The sequence below is a fragment of the Ylistrum balloti genome, unplaced genomic scaffold (genome assembly GCF_031769215.1).
Source record: "Ylistrum balloti isolate Yb309-2 unplaced genomic scaffold, AGI_CSIRO_Ybal_v1 Utg369668, whole genome shotgun sequence".
NCBI lineage: Eukaryota > Metazoa > Mollusca > Bivalvia > Pectinida > Pectinidae > Ylistrum > Ylistrum balloti.
The window spans coordinates 1,700,566-1,721,277 of record NW_026781915.1 but is presented as its reverse complement, the minus strand read 5'-3'; the positions used below and the strand labels follow the sequence as shown (position 1 = coordinate 1,721,277).

General features: G+C 36.0%; 2 protein-coding genes across 2 annotated transcripts in view; one reads left to right on the top strand and one right to left on the bottom strand.

The window, feature by feature from the left end:
- LOC132561310 (uncharacterized) overlaps positions 1 to 6,135 on the bottom strand; it is a 59,067-nt gene extending 52,932 nt beyond the window's left edge. The window contains exons 1-4 of the mRNA XM_060226034.1: positions 6,118 to 6,135; positions 5,953 to 6,022; positions 4,851 to 4,978; positions 3,623 to 3,779 (exon numbers count right to left, since the gene is read on the bottom strand). Coding sequence (XP_060082017.1) covers positions 3,623 to 3,779; positions 4,851 to 4,978; positions 5,953 to 6,022; positions 6,118 to 6,135 — 373 coding nt within the window. The remainder of the gene's footprint in view (positions 1 to 3,622; positions 3,780 to 4,850; positions 4,979 to 5,952; positions 6,023 to 6,117) is intronic.
- A 4,475-nt stretch (positions 6,136 to 10,610) lies between these two features.
- LOC132561297 (annexin A4-like) lies at positions 10,611 to 18,016 on the top strand. Its single transcript, XM_060226025.1, has 9 exons — positions 10,611 to 10,631; positions 11,921 to 11,996; positions 12,552 to 12,646; positions 13,679 to 13,792; positions 14,331 to 14,421; positions 14,598 to 14,746; positions 16,312 to 16,489; positions 16,803 to 16,915; positions 17,539 to 18,016. The coding sequence occupies exons 1-9, from the start codon at positions 10,611 to 10,613 to the stop codon at positions 17,677 to 17,679; spliced, it is 978 nt and encodes a 325-aa protein (XP_060082008.1). The 3' UTR covers positions 17,680 to 18,016.
- The last annotated feature ends 2,696 nt before the right edge of the window (positions 18,017 to 20,712 follow it).

Here is a 20,712-nt window from a genome sequence, read left to right as displayed (position 1 = left end):
CAATGATAAATTATTTACATCAAACATGAATAAAGAAGAACTCAAATGTTGTAATGTACTTCGCACTTTTTGCCTGGAAAGTCATCAAGAATGGACTCCGCCATTTTGATTTGACATGTCCCATATGCATTGGTAAACAACATTTATTAAACATTTAAGCAGCAATGTTGACTTGTCAAGTTCAAGCAGACGCAGGATTGAGATTTGAGACTATTTCCCTACATCATAACTTGACCTTTATGAGATTATTTGTTCTGAAGTAAGGATTGTCACAACAATACCCTGATATGAGTAACTTTGACTTCTGCAAAATCCTTCATCCATTTTCCTACGGTAACCATATCCTAAGTACAAACTAATTATGATCAAGTCAACACCCTCGTAACAAATGTATATATTCCAGGTCTATATCAGGTCAACACCCTCATAACAAATGTATATATTCCAGGTCTATATCAGGTCAACACCTTAGTAACAAATGTATATATTCCAGGTCTATATCAGGTCAACACCCTAGTAACAAATGTATATATCCCAAGTCTATATCAGGTCAACACCCTAGTAACAAATGTACATATTCCAGGTCTATATCAGGTCAACACCCTAGTAACAAATGTATATATTCCTGGTCTATATCAGGTCAACACCCCAGTAACAAATGTATATATTCTAGCTCTATATCAGGTCAACACCCCAGTGACAAATGTATATATTCCAGGTCTATATCAGGTCAACACCCTAATAACAAATGTATAAATTCCAGGTCTATATCAGGTCAACACCCTAGTAACAAATGTATATATTCCAGGTCTATATCAGGTCAACACCCTCGTAACAAATGTATATATTCCAGGTCTATATCAGGTCAACACTCTAGTAACAAATGTATATATTCCAGGTCTATATCAGGTCAACACCCTAGTAACAAATGTATATATCCCAAGTCTATATCAGGTCAACACCCTAGTAACAAATGTATATATTCCAGGTCTATATCAGGTCAACACCCTAGTAACAAATGTATATATTCCAGGTCTATATCAGGTCAACACCCCAGTAACAAATGTATATATTCTAGCTCTATATCAGGTCAATACCCTAGTAACAAATGTATATATTCCATGTCTATATCAGGTCAACACCCTAGTAACAAATGTATATATTCCAGGTCTATATCAGGTCAACACCCTAATAACAAATGTATAAATTCCAGGTCTATATCAGGTCAACACCCTAGTAACAAATGTATATATTCCAGGTCTATATCAGGTCAACACCCTAGTAACAAATGTATATATTCCAGGTCTATATCAGGTCAACACCCTAGTAACAAATGTATATATTCCAGGTCTATATCAGGTCAACACCCTAGTAACAAATGTATATATTCCAGGTCTATATCAGGTCAACACCCTAGTAACAAATGTATATATTCCAGGTCTATATCAGGTCAACACCCTAGTAACAAATGTATATATTCCAGGTCTATATCAGGTCAACACCCTAGTAACAAATGTATATATTCCAGGTCTATATCAGGTCAACACCCTAATAACAAATGTATAAATTCCAGGTCTATATCAGGTCAACACCCTAGTAACAAATGTATATATTCCAGGTCTATATCAGGTCAACACCCTAGTAACAAATGTATATATTCCAGGTCTATATCAGGTCAACACCCTAGTAACAAATGTATATATTCCAGGTCTATATCAGGTCAACACCCTAGTAACAAATGTATATATTCCAGGTCTATATCAGGTCAACACCCTAGTAACAAATGTATATATTCCAGGTCTATATCAGGTCAACACCCTAGTAACAAATGTATATATTCAAAGTCTATATCAGGTCAACACCCTCGTAACAAATGTATATATTCCAGGTCTATATCAGGTCAACACCCTTGTAACAAATGTATATATTCAAAGTCTATATCAGGTCAACACCCTCGTAACAAATGTATATATTCCAGGTCTATATCAGGTCAACACCCCAGTAACAAATGTATATATTCCAAGTCTATATCAGGTCAACACCCTAGTAACAAATGTATATATTCCAGGTCTATATCAGGTCAACACCCTAGTAACAAATGTATATATTCCAGGTCTATATCAGGTCAACACCCTAGTAACAAATGTATATATTCCAGGTCTATATCAGGTCAACACCCTAGTAACAAATGTATATATTCCAGGTCTATATCAGGTCAACACCCTAGTAACAAATGTATATATTCCAGGTCTATATCAGGTCAACACCCTAGTAACAAATGTATATATTCCAGGTCTATATCAGGTCAACACCCTAGTAACAAATGTATATATTCCAGGTCTATATCAGGTCAACACCCTAGTAACAAATGTATATATTCCAGGTCTATATCAGGTCAACACCCTAGTAACAAATGTATATATTCCAGGTCTATATCAGGTCAACACCCTAGTAACAAATGTATATATTCCAGGTCTATATCAGGTCAACACCCTAGTAACAAATGTATATATTCCAGGTCTATATCAGGTCAACACCCTAGTAACAAATGTATATATTCCAGGTCTATATCAGGTCAACACCCTAGTAACAAATGTATATATTCCAGGTCTATATCAGGTCAACACCCTAGTAACAAATGTATATATTCCAGGTCTATATCAGGTCAACACCCTAGTAACAAATGTATATATTCCAGGTCTATATCAGGTCAACACCCTAGTAACAAATGTATATATTCCAGGTCTATATCAGGTCAACACCCTAGTAACAAATGTATATATTCCAGGTCTATATCAGGTCAACACCCTAGTAACAAATGTATAAATTCCAAGTCTATATCAGGTCAACACCCTAGTAACAAATGTATATATTCCAGGTCTATATCAGGTCAACAACCTAGTAACAAATGTATAAATTCCAGGTCTATATCAGGTCAACACCCTAGTAACAAATGTATATATTCCAGGTCTATATCAGGTCAACACCCTAGTAACAAATGTATATATTCCATGTCTATATCAGGTCAACACCCTAGTAACAAATGTATATATTCCAGGTCTATATCAAGTCAACACCCTAGTAACAAATGTATATATTCCATGTCTATATCAGGTCAACACCCTAGTAACAAATGTATATATTCTAGGTCTATATCAGGTCAACACCCTAGTAACATATGTATATATTCCAGGTCTATATCAGGTCAACACCTTAGTTATAAATGTAAGAATCATGTCAACAACCCAGTAATGATAACACCTGTCTGAAAGTGAATTATAATTCATTGATTTATTAGAAGATTTTAATGGAAAGCTTTATCAACATTATTGTTTTATGTGATCAGTTAGGTGTGTTCCCCATGTTTCCATTAACAAACAGCTGATGATGCTGATCTTCAGCTTTTAGCATGTGGGTATTGATGAGAAAGTAAACACATTATGTTTGGTCACCTATTTTGTTACCTAATTATGTATCCAAAGATTACATGTACCTGGTAGGAACACACTGTGCTCAATAACTCAATATATTATAAATTCCATCTAACCGGTACATATATTTTAAGTCAAAAGTTTCAAAATCATGCCATTTCATCACAAAGTATTACACAATATGTACTTACAGTAAGGGTCCTTTTCCAGTTGGGGGTTACCATGTAGACTAAGATTCAGGATGTGAACATGTCTTATTTTGCCCAATTCATGCCATGTTAAAGCATTATTGGCTAAATTAAGAGTTCCAAGGGCCACAAAACGTGATAATCCATCTAAACTTTTAATCTGAAACAAAAGGAAGGCAAAGGATTAGTTAAGCTCGATCTTCTCCTGACTTACATCTATCTGTATTAGACAGAGCTGTAAGATATTGTTCCACCAACATACCAATAGTGTGATATATATTTGTGTATGTGAACAAGAGCTAAAAAGGATACATATTCCACACCTGTGCATATGGATATGAGCTACAAGGATATTTAGTATATATCCAACACCTGTGTATACAGACCAGAGGTACAGGTAAGCATAGTATATATTCCACACCTAGGTATGACAACCAAAGCTACAAGAGAGTTAAATTATTTTTTTTTATATTTGACACCTGTATATGTGGACTGGGGCAACAAAAGGGCCAAGTATAAATTTCACATCTGTGTATGTAGACCATAGCTACAAGGAGGTGTAGCATATTTCTCACATAATTAACAGGCTGATCCATGCTTTTTAGGGTAGGAATAACATATAATTTGGGTCAGGAGTGAGGCTTTCACAAGGTTCTGAACCAAAATTCTACACCTGAGTTGGTGTGATATCATCATACTTAAGTTCATTTAGTGCACCCATATGGGATAGATTTATCCCACATAGAAGTTCCACATAAATTTAAGCAGAGGTGTTAAAAATACTGCTGGCATGCACAATGACATTACTCACAATTAGACAGCATTGCCTTTTTATGTGGTGTAATCATGTTGCAAATTGATAATATCATCAAATTTGAAGTTTATTTCATGGGACGTTGATGATAAGGAAGGACAAAAAGGCTACACAACAACTTCCATTTTGTTACTTTTTTTAAGTACGAGGTATGGTGAGAAAAAATCATTGAACACTAGTAATCAAACAGAACAATGTAAGATTCTATTTATCACACACCTGTATATATAAGCATTAGCTTCAAGGTGGTATGTATATTATATTGCATGTAGCATTGCAACTATCATCCTGTCCTCATCCACTATAGTTTGAATGAAAATAAAACATTGTTATTTTATAAATCTTCCTACCATCTCCTTTGTTTCAGAATATTCAATTAGCACACTATCTTTTCGAGTATATAATATTTTTACTTACACAGTTGTTTCCTAAGTCAAGCCTCCAGAGCTGAGCACAGTGTTCAAGGTTTGCAACTTCAAATATATCATTTCCCCGCAATATCAGGGTGTGAAGCTTAGCACAGTTGTTAAGCTTTTCTATTGCCACTGCAAAATCAACAGTAAACATAAAGAAACAATCTGCTTAAATATAACTTTAGCATTATGGCAATTTCATTTCACCACAAATATATCAAGAAAAAACAAAAGATATGAACAAGAACCATTTGTTTTTGAAACACAAAAATGGGTTTTAACAATACAGTTGAAGAGATCAGTTTGTCTATTCCATAGATATATCAACCCTTCAGGTTGGTTATCTGACTTCATAGTAAAAGACATGATAGTAAATTTCAACCACACTGACTATCTAACATGTTTATATATCTTATGATATAAATGGTCTACCACATTATTACATGAATATATTATATACATAAGCACAGACTTAGATATACATCTAAGTCTGTAGTTTCAGTCTGAATTGCATAAAAGGGGATCATAACTCTATACATTCTTCTTGGACAAAGAACACTTGTCCATCAACTTTCACAAACACACTACATGTGCAAACAGTATACTTGCTATACTGTGCTGAAGGAGACTTCGTGACATTAAGTAACTCTCAATATCCCAAAAAGTGGTTTGATCGACTTCTTTTCTGTATGAGATTAAAAGTATATGAGCAAACTTTTTCTTGACAAAGTTTGTTCATAAACGTTTAATCTTTTGTAAAGGCACGTGTACATTTATTGAAATAAATGACCTTTATCTCTATAAATACCTTTCATTATCTATGAGAAGAAAGCCGAGAATAGCCTCAGTGATGACATAGAAATATATTAAAACGTATCTGTTCAAATGACAGCCATCACAATATAGACTAGTCCCTGACAAATGAGTAGTGACGTTGTATCTATATCATTTGCCCTGCACCTTTTTCGGAACATCAAGTGATGTTGAGGATTAGTTTTGGGTAGATTTCATTAACAATGAATGGCTAAATCAAGTAATTACAGCTAACTAACTGTGTACAGTCAGTAATCGTAAGTTCACCTATTTACAACCTATCAACAACTTACCTATTCCCAAGTTTGACAGGTCCAAGTATTCGGTCGTCTGGAGCGGCCCCTTGGCCTTGGACCTAAGCAACTGTTAAACAAAAGCCACAACAATTAACACATTTGTAAATGAAATATTACAAATATAAGGACAATAACGCCGTGACATCGTTAACATGATTTTACCTGTGCATTAACTCTCATTTCACCATTGCTCCGACCGACACAACTTGAGAAATAACCCCAGCCGATTTACGCACGTACCTGATGAAGGCGTCACAAAATCTAGACCTGATGTTATAATGCAGATAAATAGAATTCATTTCTATGGATAATGCCCTATCATGCACTTACAGTAAATAAATGAAGGTTTCTTCTGAAAACTTGTAAACTTATTTATTTAACTCATTTACCACTCAAGATGAATATAGCGCAGTAATACTCTTGTCCGGAAGGTCATTTGATACATAGTGCGGAAGTTGTCAGTTGCTCTGGCAATGTACACAAACCCAACACGTGGTTTTTATCTCCAGCTGACAGTCGATGCTTTATCGAGCCTCCTTTATCTCGTTGATTATCATTCTTTCATATTGTATTAAATACTATATGTACGAGCTGATCAATAATAATATTTTCTTAATGAAATGTTTGTATTTGTTGACCGGTGTAACAACTTACGTTTTGTGAGAAATATTGTCAAGTTTTACTATTTTTGGTTTGATTTTTTTCAGCCTGTTGTCTTCAATCAATTAATTACGTATCATTTTCCAGGCAATAAGTACACGTATTGTGTAGAATATGAGATTACTGTGCATCGTTTTGTTTTAACAAACGTATTGAAGGTTCGTGGCACTCGGATTTGATAATCATTCCAAAAAAAGTCATTTTCTAATTGACTTTCAACTAAAAATGTATACACTGGTGTTAAAAAGGAATCCATATCCCATCAAATTATGACATATTAAATACTAGTCAGTACCAACCATCAAAATACAACTTTGCGTTTTGTCAAAATTGACATTCAGTAAAGTTTAAAGGCTATAAATATATTTTATTGCCATGAATAACGATTGGACAAGGGGGAAAAAATCTCAATTTATCGAGTTGCTTTTCCTACCGTGACAATACTATCACACACTGAAACTGAGGCACAAATGTCAGTAGTGCCCTTAAATATGACCTTTTCGAGTGAATATTGTCTAATATTCTGTTTGCCTAACTGTAAACATCCTTGTGAGAATGTCATTCACATTTTCCCAGAGTGTAAACTTTTTTGGCGATGAAAAGCAGATTATGCTACCATTTCTTGAAAGTTTGGTAGTTCATATCTTTCTGTGGACCTGAACTCCCCTGTATTAAGACATTTATATTCACTTGAGTCAAATCCAGCAATGGATTTATGAATGGTGTTTTTATGGTGTGAACTTGTGTTACTTTCACATATATATGGGTCCTTAATTGAATGCTTAATTCTCTGTAATATTGTAAATGTATGATGGGCGATGGATTTTCTAAGTTGTTTGAACAACTTGTGTCCAATCCCTAGTTATTAACTAATATTGGCAATAAGTTGAAAGTTCTGGTGAATAATGACTTTTCAAATTCATGAGATAATTTTTCACATCATGGTGGAAAGGGGAAGAAAGGAAAACCAGTAGGAATCTAATCAAACTGCTGAACAGATGTAAATATATAGTCCGTCATCCGAAATCGCTTCGTTATGAAAAAAAAAAACTATCGGAACGTTATCGTTTTGTATAATCTGTGATGATGCTTATTTTCATAGTCTCACCAAGGTTATTAAGATTTTTGCTAGAAAGGTCTCTGGTGTTTTCCATAGTTTCAAAACAGACTTTCAATCAAATTAAATTTGTTTACAGAAGCGGCATTTTAGTGCAACATCTGTGCCGATGTCTTGTTCGGAGAATGTTTTTAACGAGAGATCCAGGGACGTAATGTTTTTTAGAGTTTCTCGAGGGCCTCGATAGGAAAGCCGCGGGTAAGAAGGAAAAAATAGAAATATGAAGTTTACACCTGCACATCCCATTATAATTAGTTCTACCATATACACAAAGAGAAAGTAAGATAATTAGATCTGGTACAACTTTGAGATATTTGGAAATAAGTTGCTACTTATCGCTATACCTGTAGATTGAAACGAAGGGAAGCAACTTTTGTAGTTCAGAACGCGTATCTAAAGACAGACCAGTAGCGTAAAGGGAGGTAACTCCAGAACATTTACAAAGAACCGTCGTAGTTTATGGGTAATATGTTTATAAAAGGTACATTTTTTTCTACAAATAATATAAGTAACAATTACAAACGGTACCCACAAATGGAAAAAATATATATCATCTGTAGAATCTTAGTACTACATTACCAGGAAGTAATAAGTTATTTCAGAAGCTTGGATTCTGTAAAACTTTGTTGTACAAATACGTCCGGATTGATTGAAGTTAAACTGCAATCAACATACGACAAAAGCTAAAATCGATTTGAAGAAGAAAGACAACTCGTACAGTTGGCCATATCAAACGTTGACACAACGTATCAAACGGATTACATAAATACCAATATTTAGTCTACAGATGTTGTGGCTTTATTTAAATCGGAATTCTATTCTGTTGTTGTTGTTTTGCTAGATGTCAGATGGTCCTATCTTAAGGTGGATCTTGTATCCGCGGTTGTTTCGGCACTGTCCTCTACCACCTCCAGCGGTTCGTCGACTAGGATGATCAAACCCTAGCCTGCAACCATCTAGACTGTACCACCATGTCACACTGCTGCTGTTGTCACACTTCTCTTGTGATTGATGTTGTTACCACTAACACAAATGTCATATACCTCACTCAAAGTATTTTTTCTTTCAGAAAACAACTATCATTTTGCAACATGTAGAACCAGGATAGCAAGGTCATGGCAGCTATACAAAACATATGTAACGGTGTCCAGTTGTATACCAAATATATTTCAGGGTTTTGCATGACAAATTTGAGGATATTTTCTTTTCTGCCGCATTCTAAAGGGTTGTAATTTATCTTAAATATCTCGTTATTTATATTTGTAAAACTGACTTGTGTATTGTATTCTAAATCTTGTATTATTCGAAAAATCCCAAGTGATTTGTAGTGTAAAACTGTGTTATAATGCAATTCTTGTGACTCACAAGATTTTGCATATAAAACACAAAGTATTGAATATAAAACACAAGATATTGAATATAAAACACAAGATATTGAATATAAAACACAAGATATTGAATATTAATCACAATGGATATTGAATATTAATCACTAGATGATATAATATTGCAATTTTGAAGTCATCAGAGGTAGGATTTGACATCCTTGAGTCTGTTATCAGCGTAATTTCTGAAGAAGTTACAGAAGAGAACTTCTTGACACCGTATGGACATGCTCAGTGTAGATCCTTGTTGTATATAACCTATTTGGATCTTCTGTGCCCATGCATTTTTGATTTTGAAATTTAGAGTAAATTTCGGCTATTCTGAAAATAAACTACAGCAAGAGTTTCCTTGAATTTTTTAGAACATATTCAGTAAGGATCGTTTTAGGAAGGTACTGAGGGAATCTTTCATAAATTATACAGACATGATTCTACTATTGACACAAAGCGTATTCACCACGTAGCTATGTTTAAGTACGGACGGATATAAAAACAAAACAAAAAGCTATGCTTATCAAGTAAGTGATGCGAAACTGAAAACGATGTTAGGAATGTTGGAATGTTCGGCATTTGTTTTATTCTCGTCCATCTTTGATTGGCGCCAAACTAGTAAAGACTTGTGTGTATGTCACTGACCAGATGTTTAAGGTAAACAACTATATGTACTACAGAACCATCATCCTGAATCCTACTATCGACTTTATCCTAAAATAACCTGTTTATTTCATGTTTCATAAAACCAATTGCGGAGCGGAGTCTAGAGGAAACATATTGCGTTTATGAAATATTTTTAATTATTTCATGAGTTGATAATATTAGCATAATTTACAAGGCTTGGAATGTCTCCATCACACCTACGTATATACTGACAGTGTATGTGACAAGTCCCTAGATATAGATCCATTAATGATTAATTTCCACCTGTTGTATATATCAAGTACATAAAACCCACATCATGTGATATTGCCGACATGTGACGTGGAGAAAATGCCGGGAGAGCATACGTCACGCGTACCTGCAGCTAAAAAGCAAAAAATGTGAATGGAAAGAAGGTATGTGAGTCAGCTGTCACGTGACTATACTTACCTGTCATCACACACCTAGTTCCTTACAGGCAAGAGGTAGTCGCATTGCACACCTGACCAGAAATCATGCCGGTAAGTTTAGTTTTTTATATATTTTTTCTTTTCGGTGTTCATCATTGAAATAGCGAATCATTTACTGATTAAGACAAGAAATCTGAGATAAAAGTGAACGTTGTTTTATGAGATATGCAAAGTAACATAACAGTGACACCATCCGTCAGGATGAGTGGGCGGGGTCCTACAGATATGGCTACACTTTTTGATTAATTGTGGTCTGTAATATGTTTTCTTCCTACATAATTTCCACATATTTTAACAGTTAAATGCAAAGTATGAAAGCAAACACCATATTTATTCTTTGTGGTGGAGTTTTATACAAAATGTATCTTCGTTAAATTCTTAATCGACATGTCGGCAAGACAAGGAAAAGTGAGTTAAAATTTCAACTTGGTAGTAAATTCAAATGGTCTGTGTTTTACACCTAGATACACCACACCTAGTGCGTGTATATGTAAGGTAAGGTGTATTTAGTCCGGAGAATGACCAGTCCCGTAATCGATAGATGGTGTATTTTGACCTGTGGGTATTTGCCTGGCCATTCGGCGCTGACAATAAGTTACCTGTAATCTGGGAGGATATAGGTCACATACCTTGAATATCATACGCATATCATAGTTTGGGGAGTGGGGATGTCAGACATTTTTTGCCTTTTCATTTTTTTTTTCATTTATGCAATGCATGTGTGATACAAAACACCAATTACGTGATACACTTAAAGATAAGAATTGTGAGATTCGAGGTATTATGTACGCCTTCCCACACGTATAATATTGTTGTACGAGCTCGACAAACATTACAAATAAACAAACAACTGTATATATGTATCCACAGACAACATCAACAAAAGTAGACTTACCAGTGTATATATCTACCTCTAGTCACTCACAACAAAAACGGAGTCTTGATACGTCAATATCCTAGACAAACATGATGAGAGTTAACTTACACAGGCATAACCGACATCATTGTAACAATGGATATGGTGGGTGTATATCTGGATTTGGGAACACCGTCATATAGCATGTTAATGTTAAAAATTGAAAATTGATTTTTGAAAGAAATGTTTTCCTGATTACGGCCGACATACAGGTGCGTGCTTGTATGTTCAATCAAGCACGTTCTGTCCCTTTTTAATGTAACGTTTGACGTCGTAACTGATGTGAAGTTGTTCATTTCCTAATACATTTATTCAAAGCTATCAAATATTTCGATCGATCGCTCCATATTAGATGTAGCCACATGTCAGTGTACGTGTTTCCTGTACGTATAACTAAGACAAATAGTTTTTGTCTTCCACAAGAAGAATGAAGTTTTTTTTTCTACGAACCGCAGTTGTGTGGAATAATTTACCTGAGCGCGAAGTGATTATTAAAAATCTCAACTGCTTTGAAACCAAATAAAATAAACACTGGAAAATCAGACATATTGTAGGATGAAAACACAAAACAGCAATGTCGTTAAATATGTTGTTTTGTATTACATCCAAATAACGTTTGAGTCTGGTGAAGAGGATGGGTATTCTGTATGTTTTATCTTGAATTTTTCCCCTCACTTGAATTATGATCCCCCAGAGTTACTGCCCTTCGTTTTCACTCGGCCAGAAGGTAGGCAGAGAACGCCCACTACCTGTACAGTGATGTGTTTTCCCTTTCTCTCAGGGTACCGTACGTGAAAAAGAAGACTTTGATGCTGATGCAGCAGCAGAAATACTCCGGAATGCGATGTGTGGTTTGGGTAATGTATATTTAAATAACGTGCTATTCACATTGATATGTAGTTTCTGTGTGAAAAAAATAGGTGGTGTATTGAGCGTCGCTTTACTTTTTATTCCATTAAAGTGGTATCGCTAACACTACTTGGTGATATTCCTATAACTGGTGACGTCACCAATTCGTTTGGAGATGTCACAGTTTCGTCATTGTGATATCTCTATAACTGGTGACGTCACCAATTCGGTTGGAGGTATCATAGCTTCATTAGGGTGATATTTCTATAATTGGTGACGTCACTAATTCGGTTGGAGATATCACTTACGTTGTTATGGTGATAGCGTTGTTATGGTGATAACGTTGTTATGGTGATTTCTCCATAATAAAGTGATACACAACACCATAATTTGGGAACCTGCTCCAGCTGAATAAGATGATATCATCATACTTATTAGGCCTATCTCTGAAGTCACCATTTACACGAGCATTCATTGGGAGTCAAGGACAAGTTTTATGAAATGCCGAAAATGAATTTTGAATTGAACATCTCTTCTTCACAGTAGTGTGTGTATTTTCACAGGTACGTCTGAGGAACCTATCATTGATGTTGTGGACAGCCATAATAACGCACAGCGTCAGGACATAGCAGTAGCGTTCAAACAGTCCTACGGCAAGGTTTGTGTACAACCACCTTAATAAATATCCCGGACCACTATCTCTCCAGAAACCTCCTTAAACTATGACATTTATTTCTCCAGCATCATCCATAAAATTCCGATGTCTATATTTCCAGCTATGCTCGTAAATATATGATTCATATCTCTCCAGCAACATCTGTACATCTCTAACTGTATCTTTTCTCCTGTCATTCTCTGCCCACTCTCCAGTATTCCTCGCGAACCTTTGACTCTTAAGTCTCTGTCAATCCCTTCAGTCATTGTTGAATGTCGACTTTTCAATATTCTCCGCCAATATTTTACTCTCAACCCTCCAGTGTTTCCGCCAGTCTTTGATAACAACCAACTCTCACGAATTGCAAGTCCTCTTTGACAATCAACTCTCCAGCACTTTCCGTCAATCTTTGCCATTCTTTGACAATAAAGTCTTCAGCAGTCCCTGCTTGTCGGATGACTTGTCGTGTAGTTGTTTAAACTCTACGCTAGACTTCGCTTCTTAAATACAACTAAATGTCAGGGTTATAGATCCTGTCGTTTTGATTGGCGGATATTAATATTTACTGTAGGACATTCCTTTCCAAGATGGCCCCAAGGAATTTCGTAGTCAAAGTTTAAATGTCTGCATCTAGCGATAGCTACCTTGTGGTTAAATATGCGTTTTTGCAATACCAATGGTATTTTCATGAGAACATTACCCATTACCGTACTTTGTATATTGATTTTTTTTAAATCATGATTGTTTCAAGCAGACGCTCGGCTTCCCTATCCAGCATTCCCCGCCAATCTCTGCCATGTACCTCTCCGCCAATTTTTTCAACTCAACTCTACCAGCATTTCCCGTCAATCTTTTATTCCCAATTCCCTAACATCCCTGCCCATTTGTGTTGAAAATCAACTCTACAGCATTAGAAGTTTTAAAAAACAGTTTTCCTACATTCCTCCTTTTTGGATAGTGCGTGACCAGTTTGTCCTTAAATCTTGACACCGACTCGGGCTCAGTGCAGTGGTGTATAATTATTTTCTATTTTAGGATCTGATTGAAGAGCTCAAGTCTGAACTTGGAAGTAACTTCGAGAACACTGTCGTTGCGTTAATGACGCCTCCACGTCTATATGACGCAAAAGAGCTCAACAAGGCCATCAAGGTAAATATCGAGTCCAGTATCATAGATACTCCAAGGGTTACGATCACTTTCGTACCGTAAAACATGTCATGACAAAATTGAAGGCACAAGCGAAGCGATTTGATTGGTTCCAAGCGAAAAAAACTTACCAATCACAGGCTGACACGCTCATTTTGAAGATTGCAAAGTAGCGACACCAAACTGCATACGATTTCGAGATTCATTTGATGTACATTAAATGATCAAACTATTCTTTTTTTGACTTGCTCACAAGGTATTGCATATGGAATCTTCAATATTGCCATGACATGTTCCAGGGGCGAAAATGATCCCTGGAGTATCGAGGATGCTATTCCACAAACTCTTTGTAACCATACGACTAAAAAGACACCAAAATATTTGTCATGGTAATATGAAACACATAATACATGAAACATATAATACAATTAGATACATCAGTCAAATAAGGAAAAGAAAAACTATGATAAACAATCAGAGAATGCGTAAAAGAGAAGAGGACGAGGGTTTTTAGAACAGTTATATTTTTTATATATTGTAGGGAATTGGAACTGACGAGACAGCACTGGTAGAGATAATGTGCTCCCGTACTAACGAGGAACTGGAGGAAATCAAAGCCGTGTACCAACAAGGTAAAATGTTGAAACCTAATCTCGGAACAATTGAGGCACAACGAAAATTAAAGTAAATGTTTATTCAACAGAGCAAGTGTACAATAAATGTAGAATATGACATCTGAAGTTACGTCCATCTTGATCTGTCAACATAAACATAAACATATCTCATGCAATTTTGTGTCATGTAACAGAGTATGAAGTGGCACTGGAAGAGGACTTAGATTGTGACACATCCGGGTACTTTGGTCGCTTGATGATTTCTTTGGTTACTGGTGGGAGAGACGTGGATGACACTGTTAACGACGAGGACGCCGATACTGAGGCACAGGAACTGTACGATGTAGGTGTTGTGTGCCTTCTTTATCCTGTTACGTTTCTTCAGGTCCCCTAAACTTTTACCAAATAGATTTGATTGTATTCATATTTACTTAATTACTTACTAATGTTTCCCAAATACGGTGATGTCTCTCTGCTTGAATTATCACTTTATTGTTGTGAATCTCTACAGTAATGTCTACAATGTGATCCGAGACCGTAGCAGGTCTCTGCAGTAATATGATTATTGTTGTACATTGTGATCCGAGACCGTAGCAGGTCTCTGTAGTAATATGATTATTGTTGTACATTGTGATCCGACACCGTAGCAGGTCTCTGTAGTAATATGATTATTGTTGTACATTGTTGTACATTATAAAATCTCCTGTAATGTCAGGTCTCTGTAGTAATATGATTATTGTTGTACATTGTGATCCGACACCAAGGAAAATATTTTTAGTAATGTCTACATTGTAGTACATTTTGATATCAGACCATAAATATTTCTATTGTGATGTCTACATTGTTGTACATTATAAAATCTCCTGTAATGTCTACAGGTGTTGTCACTGTGATCCGAGATCATAAAAATCTCTATTGTGATGCTGCATTGTTGTACATTACAAAATCTCCTGTAATGTCTACAGGTGTTGTCACTGTGATCCGAGATCATAAAAATCTCTATTGTGATGTCTACATTGTTGTACATTATAAAATCTCCTGTAATGTCTACAGGTGTTGTCACTGTGATCAGAGATCATAAAAATCTCTATTGTGATGTCTACATTGTTGTACATTATAAAATCTCCTGTAATGTCTACAGGTGTTGTCACTGTGATCAGTGATCATAAAAATCTCTATTGTGATGCTGCATTGTTGTACATTATAAAATCTCCTGTAATGTCTACAGGTGTTGTCACTGTGATCAGAGATCATAAAAATCTCTATTGTGATGTCTACATTGTTGTACATTATAAAATCTCCTGTAATGTCTACAGGTGTTGTCACTGTGATCAGAGATCATAAAAATCTCTATTGTGATGTCTACATTGTTGTACATTATAAAATCTCCTGTAATGTCTACAGGTGTTGTCACTGTGATCCGAGATCATAAAAATCTCTATTGTGATGTCTACATTGTTGTACATTATAAAATCTCCTGTAATGTCTACAGGTGTTGTCACTGTGATCAGAGATCATAAAAATCTCTATTGTGATGCTGCATTGTTGTACATTATAAAATCTCCTGTAATGTCTACAGGTGTTGTCACTGTGATCCGAGATCATAAAAATCTCTATTGTGATGCTGCATTGTTGTATATTATAAAATCTCCTGTAATGTCTACAGGTGTTGTCACTGTGATCCGAGATCATAAAAATCTCTATTGTGATGTCTACATTGTTGTACATTATAAAATCTCCTGTAATGTCTACAGGTGTTGTCACTGTGATCAGAGATCATAAAAATCTCTATTGTGATGCTGCATTGTTGTACATTACAAAATCTCCTGTAATGTCTACAAGGCTGTACATTGTGATCGGAGACCCTAAATATTTCTACTGTAATGTTAACACGTTTTTGCTTTGTAGGCCGGGGCCGGTTGCTGGGGCACAGAGGAATCCAAATTCAATCAAATTCTGTGCAGACGTAATTTCAATCAACTTAATAGAATATTTGAAGTGTATGAGGAAAAGTTCGGCCAGTCCGTGAGGGAAGCAATATCGAGTGAATTCAGCGGAAGTGTACAAGATGGATATACGGCTATAGGTAAAATTTCATGATTGTATGTAACTTGAGAGTCGACTGAATGTCCCCGTTAATTACTCCGATATAGGTATTACGTGCTGTATGGAATATACAATGACGTTAATGAAATGAAACGAAACGCAATGTTTTCCGTTTCCTCCCATTAGTTATAGATAATACTAATTGCTCATAGAACAACCGTCCGGATAAAATAGACAAATATAATAATTTTTTTGTGAAGTTTGAGATGCATTTGTTGGCAATATTTCTACAGGTTTTCCTATGTACCTAAACTAGCTATATTTTAATATAAAATGTTCATCTTCATCTTCAGTCGATATAGCAGAAAACAAACCTTTGTTTTTTGCCAAGAGACTGGACAATGCCATGAGAGGAATTGGTACCAGTGATGATGACCTCATCCGCCTGATTGTGTCCAGGAGCGAGGTAAAATCGCCAACAGCTATGTTAAAGGATTTTTAAATTAAGAATGCTTTGATTGAATCCATATAGTGATTCTCGACGCCATTTTACAGGAATAAAAATATTTCGAATTAGGATGTCAACAAATTTCAGTGATGTTCACATGTCGCTGACTTTGAACAAATTAAATATGTCTTTTCGTTAGGTGAAATTGTAAAATGACCTTTAGAAATTTTAAGGCCTTAATGAATTCCGCCAACTTGTCAACATGTTCTTATCTCATTTTCGTCAAATTAGAAACAATGAGTTATCTTTAAAATATCCTGCATATTTTAACGGATGCAATAAAATTGTATAGAATATCTTGGCAGATTTGATTTTTTAACACTATTTTATTTCACAAAATCAATGTTAGTTAGGTGCAGGTACCGTCTTAATGGATTTGGTAAATTTTTCAAAATGTCTAAACATTTCTGTGTGAAATGATATGCAAGGTCTTTACGGATTTGGTGAAATTGTGTATAAGGTCTTAAAGGACTTGGTCTTTTTTTACATGTAAATGATACATAAGCTGTTTTCATTTTTTTACACCTCCAAAAATTCCATTGAATGTGCACGTGTCTGATGTGGTATTTATGTATGTACAGGTTGATATGGAGGAGATCCGCACAGCTTACTACTACATGCAGCCCGAGGACGACCGCCGAACATTACGAGAAGCAGTAGCAAGCGAATGCAGCGGTGACTACAAGAACATGCTGTTGGCCCTTCTCAACAAAGACGACTGAAGACATGTCAAAAACGTAGCACTCTCTTGAGAAATGCCTTGCCTGTCGGTCCGTCAAGTTTTGACGAGATCACGGATTTAAAGGAACGTTTTGTATAATCTGCCAGAAATATTGCTAGGAAGTAGCCGCTTATTAACTCATCCAGTTTAGCAGCGGGAAATGATTTGAAACTCTACCGTAACTTCAAATACGCCATTCTGCGGCTGCTGGACATGCACCTCGCGGTATTGTAGCAGTATTTCAACTTACTCTTATTTTTGGACATACAATGTATTCATATTTTTAACAACTAGTAGCGTACATTCCGGTGTTATTATTATAAAAATATGTCTCTTCATGTTGGGGTTTGTTTTTTCATTAATTAACAAAGTACAACTTCTATCTTTAAAATTAAAATATAACACGACAAGAATTGAACTGGCGATCGCATCATATGCAGTTTAGCAAACACTTGTTTTCAGCATCAGAACCTCTTAATGCTATCTTTAAACAGTTTGGAAACGTGACAATATCCTTCTTTACGGCCAAGGATTGGTCACCAGTTTATTGTGATGAAAATGTGAATAGGGAAACATAACTCCGACACAACACTTAAATTAAACCAAATTTGAAAAAAAGCTAAATATTATATTAATGATGCTACAAGGTGATGTTCGGGTCTTTCAGTCATATTAAGAAATCAGGGGCGATTCTTAGCGGAAACTGGATTTTTGTCACTTGAACAAAATTATAGCCACCACCAATATCTCTTTGTCAGTTCTATAAAATCATTGTTAATTTCAATACTAACCAAAATCAAAAGCATTATTTCATTATTACAAATCAATAGTTAGGCTTGTGTATAAATATAATATGGAAGCAAATATCATGCAAAATAACTAATTTCATCGTGAAATTTCCCGAAGGACACGTCGGTGTTACATGTATTGCATGACGACTGGAAAAGCGGAACGACGAACGGACAGACAAAAATGATTACTTTAGGGCACCGCATCTGTTAATTGTTGCAGATTTTGCGGCTTAGAGGTAGAATTGGGCTTGTAGATTGCCGCTCAGGTAGGATTGACGAATTTGTAGATTGCCGCTCAGGTAGGATTGATGAATTTGTAGATTGCCGCTCAGGTAGGATTGATGAATTTGTAGATTGCCGCTCAGGTAGGATTGATGAATTTGTAGATTGCCGCTCAGGTAGGATTGACGAATTTGTAGATTGCCGCTCAGGTAGGATTGATGAATTTGTAGATTGCCGCTCAGGTAGGATTGATGAATTTGTAGATTGCCGCTCAGGTAGGATTGACGAATTTGTAGATTGCCGCTCAGGTAGGATTGATGAATTTGTAGATTGCCGCTCAGGTAGGATTGACGAATTTGTAGATTGCCGCTCAGGTAGGATTGATGAATTTGTAGATTACTGCTTGGGTAGGATTGGCAAGTTTGCAGATAACTGCTAAGGTAGGTTTAATGTATTTGCAGTTTGTGGCTTATATAGGATTGATAGTTTTGCAAATTGTGCAGATTGGTGGATTTGCATGTATCGGAGATGGTGGTTTATATTTTGTTTAAATCCCGATTAAAGGTGTTGAGGTCAAATTTTCATATCAAGAATCCAAATCACGGACTTTGCATCGCAATACGTCTCAAACAAAATGATACCGTACCATTACACCTCTTGCCCACAAAATGTAATTTAGATCACCTTGTTCGATAAGGAGAGTCGGTGGTAGCATTGCAAATAAAACTGTCGACTGTACACCTGTCAGTGGTGACGCTTTTCTATTAAATCCGATGACACCTTGTATTTAACAGCTTCCACTCCAGCCCTAATATTGTAAAGTTTAGCAATGCAGTAAATAAAATAATTGATGTTCTTTGATACAAGTCGAAGACACTTCCGGTAAATGAAATTTCATCTCACCTAGATGAAGCCATGCCTAAAACAAAGTTCAAGCGACTGACAAAAAGTGAAAAAGAAAGTAAGGTAGAGTTATCCTTAACCCTAAAACCATATATCTTATCCGACTATCAACGAAGCACTGAACGTATCCTTTATGAATCATAACTTAAATATTGATGCAAGTTCGGTTCATGCGGTTGAAGCAGCACCCAGCCAACCTAACCTCAAATGTTTTTCTTAAATATACTACGATTATACCACTACCTGATACATACAACCAGTAACCATCATAGTAGACGGTGTATATCTGACTCCAACACTAAGTACAATGTAGACGGTGTATCTATGACCCCGACACTAACTACAATGTGGACGGTGTATCTATGACCCCGACACTAACTACAATGTGGACGGTGTATCTATGACCCCGACACTAACTACAATGTGGACGGTGTATCTATGACCCCGACACTAAGTACAATGTAGACGGTGTATCTATGACCCCGACACTAACTACAATGTGGACGGTGTATCTATGACCCCGACACTAACTACAATGTGGACGGTGTATCTATGACCCCGACACTAACTACAATGTAGACGGTGTATCTATGACCCCAACACTAACTACAATGTAGACGGTGTATCTATGACCCCATGAGCTATGACTATGACCTCAACAGTAACCATGATGGTAGACGGTGTATACGTTACCCAACAGTAACCATGATGGTAGACGGTGTATACGTTACCCAACAGTAACCATGATGGTAGACGGTGTATATGTTACCCAACAGTTACCATGATGGTAGACGGTGTATACGTTACCCAACAGTAACCATGATGGTAGACGGTGTATATGTTACCCAACAGTTACCATGATGGTAGATGGTGTGTCTATGACCCAAACAGAAAACATAATGTGGACGGTGTATTTTTGTCCCTTACAGTAACCATGTGTGTGTATTTATGATCCCCATTAGTAATCATAACGGTAGACGGTGTATCTTCGTCTTCTCACAGTAACCATAATGTAGACGATGTATCTTTGACACCCCATCCCCTTTTCTCCAATAACTATAATGATAAGTATATAACGATCCCGATTCGATGATCACATTAATGACAAAATGGTTCCG

Bases quoted from the DNA above. Each gene is read 5' to 3' on its own strand.
- LOC132561297 (XM_060226025.1), top strand. From the start codon at position 10,611: ATGTCGGCAAGACAAGGAAAA. The intron at 13,793-14,330 runs GTAAATATCGAG...TATATATTGTAG, and splicing joins AGCTCAACAAGGCCATCAAG to GGAATTGGAACTGACGAGAC. The intron at 14,422-14,597 runs GTAAAATGTTGA...GTCATGTAACAG, and splicing joins CAAAGCCGTGTACCAACAAG to AGTATGAAGTGGCACTGGAA.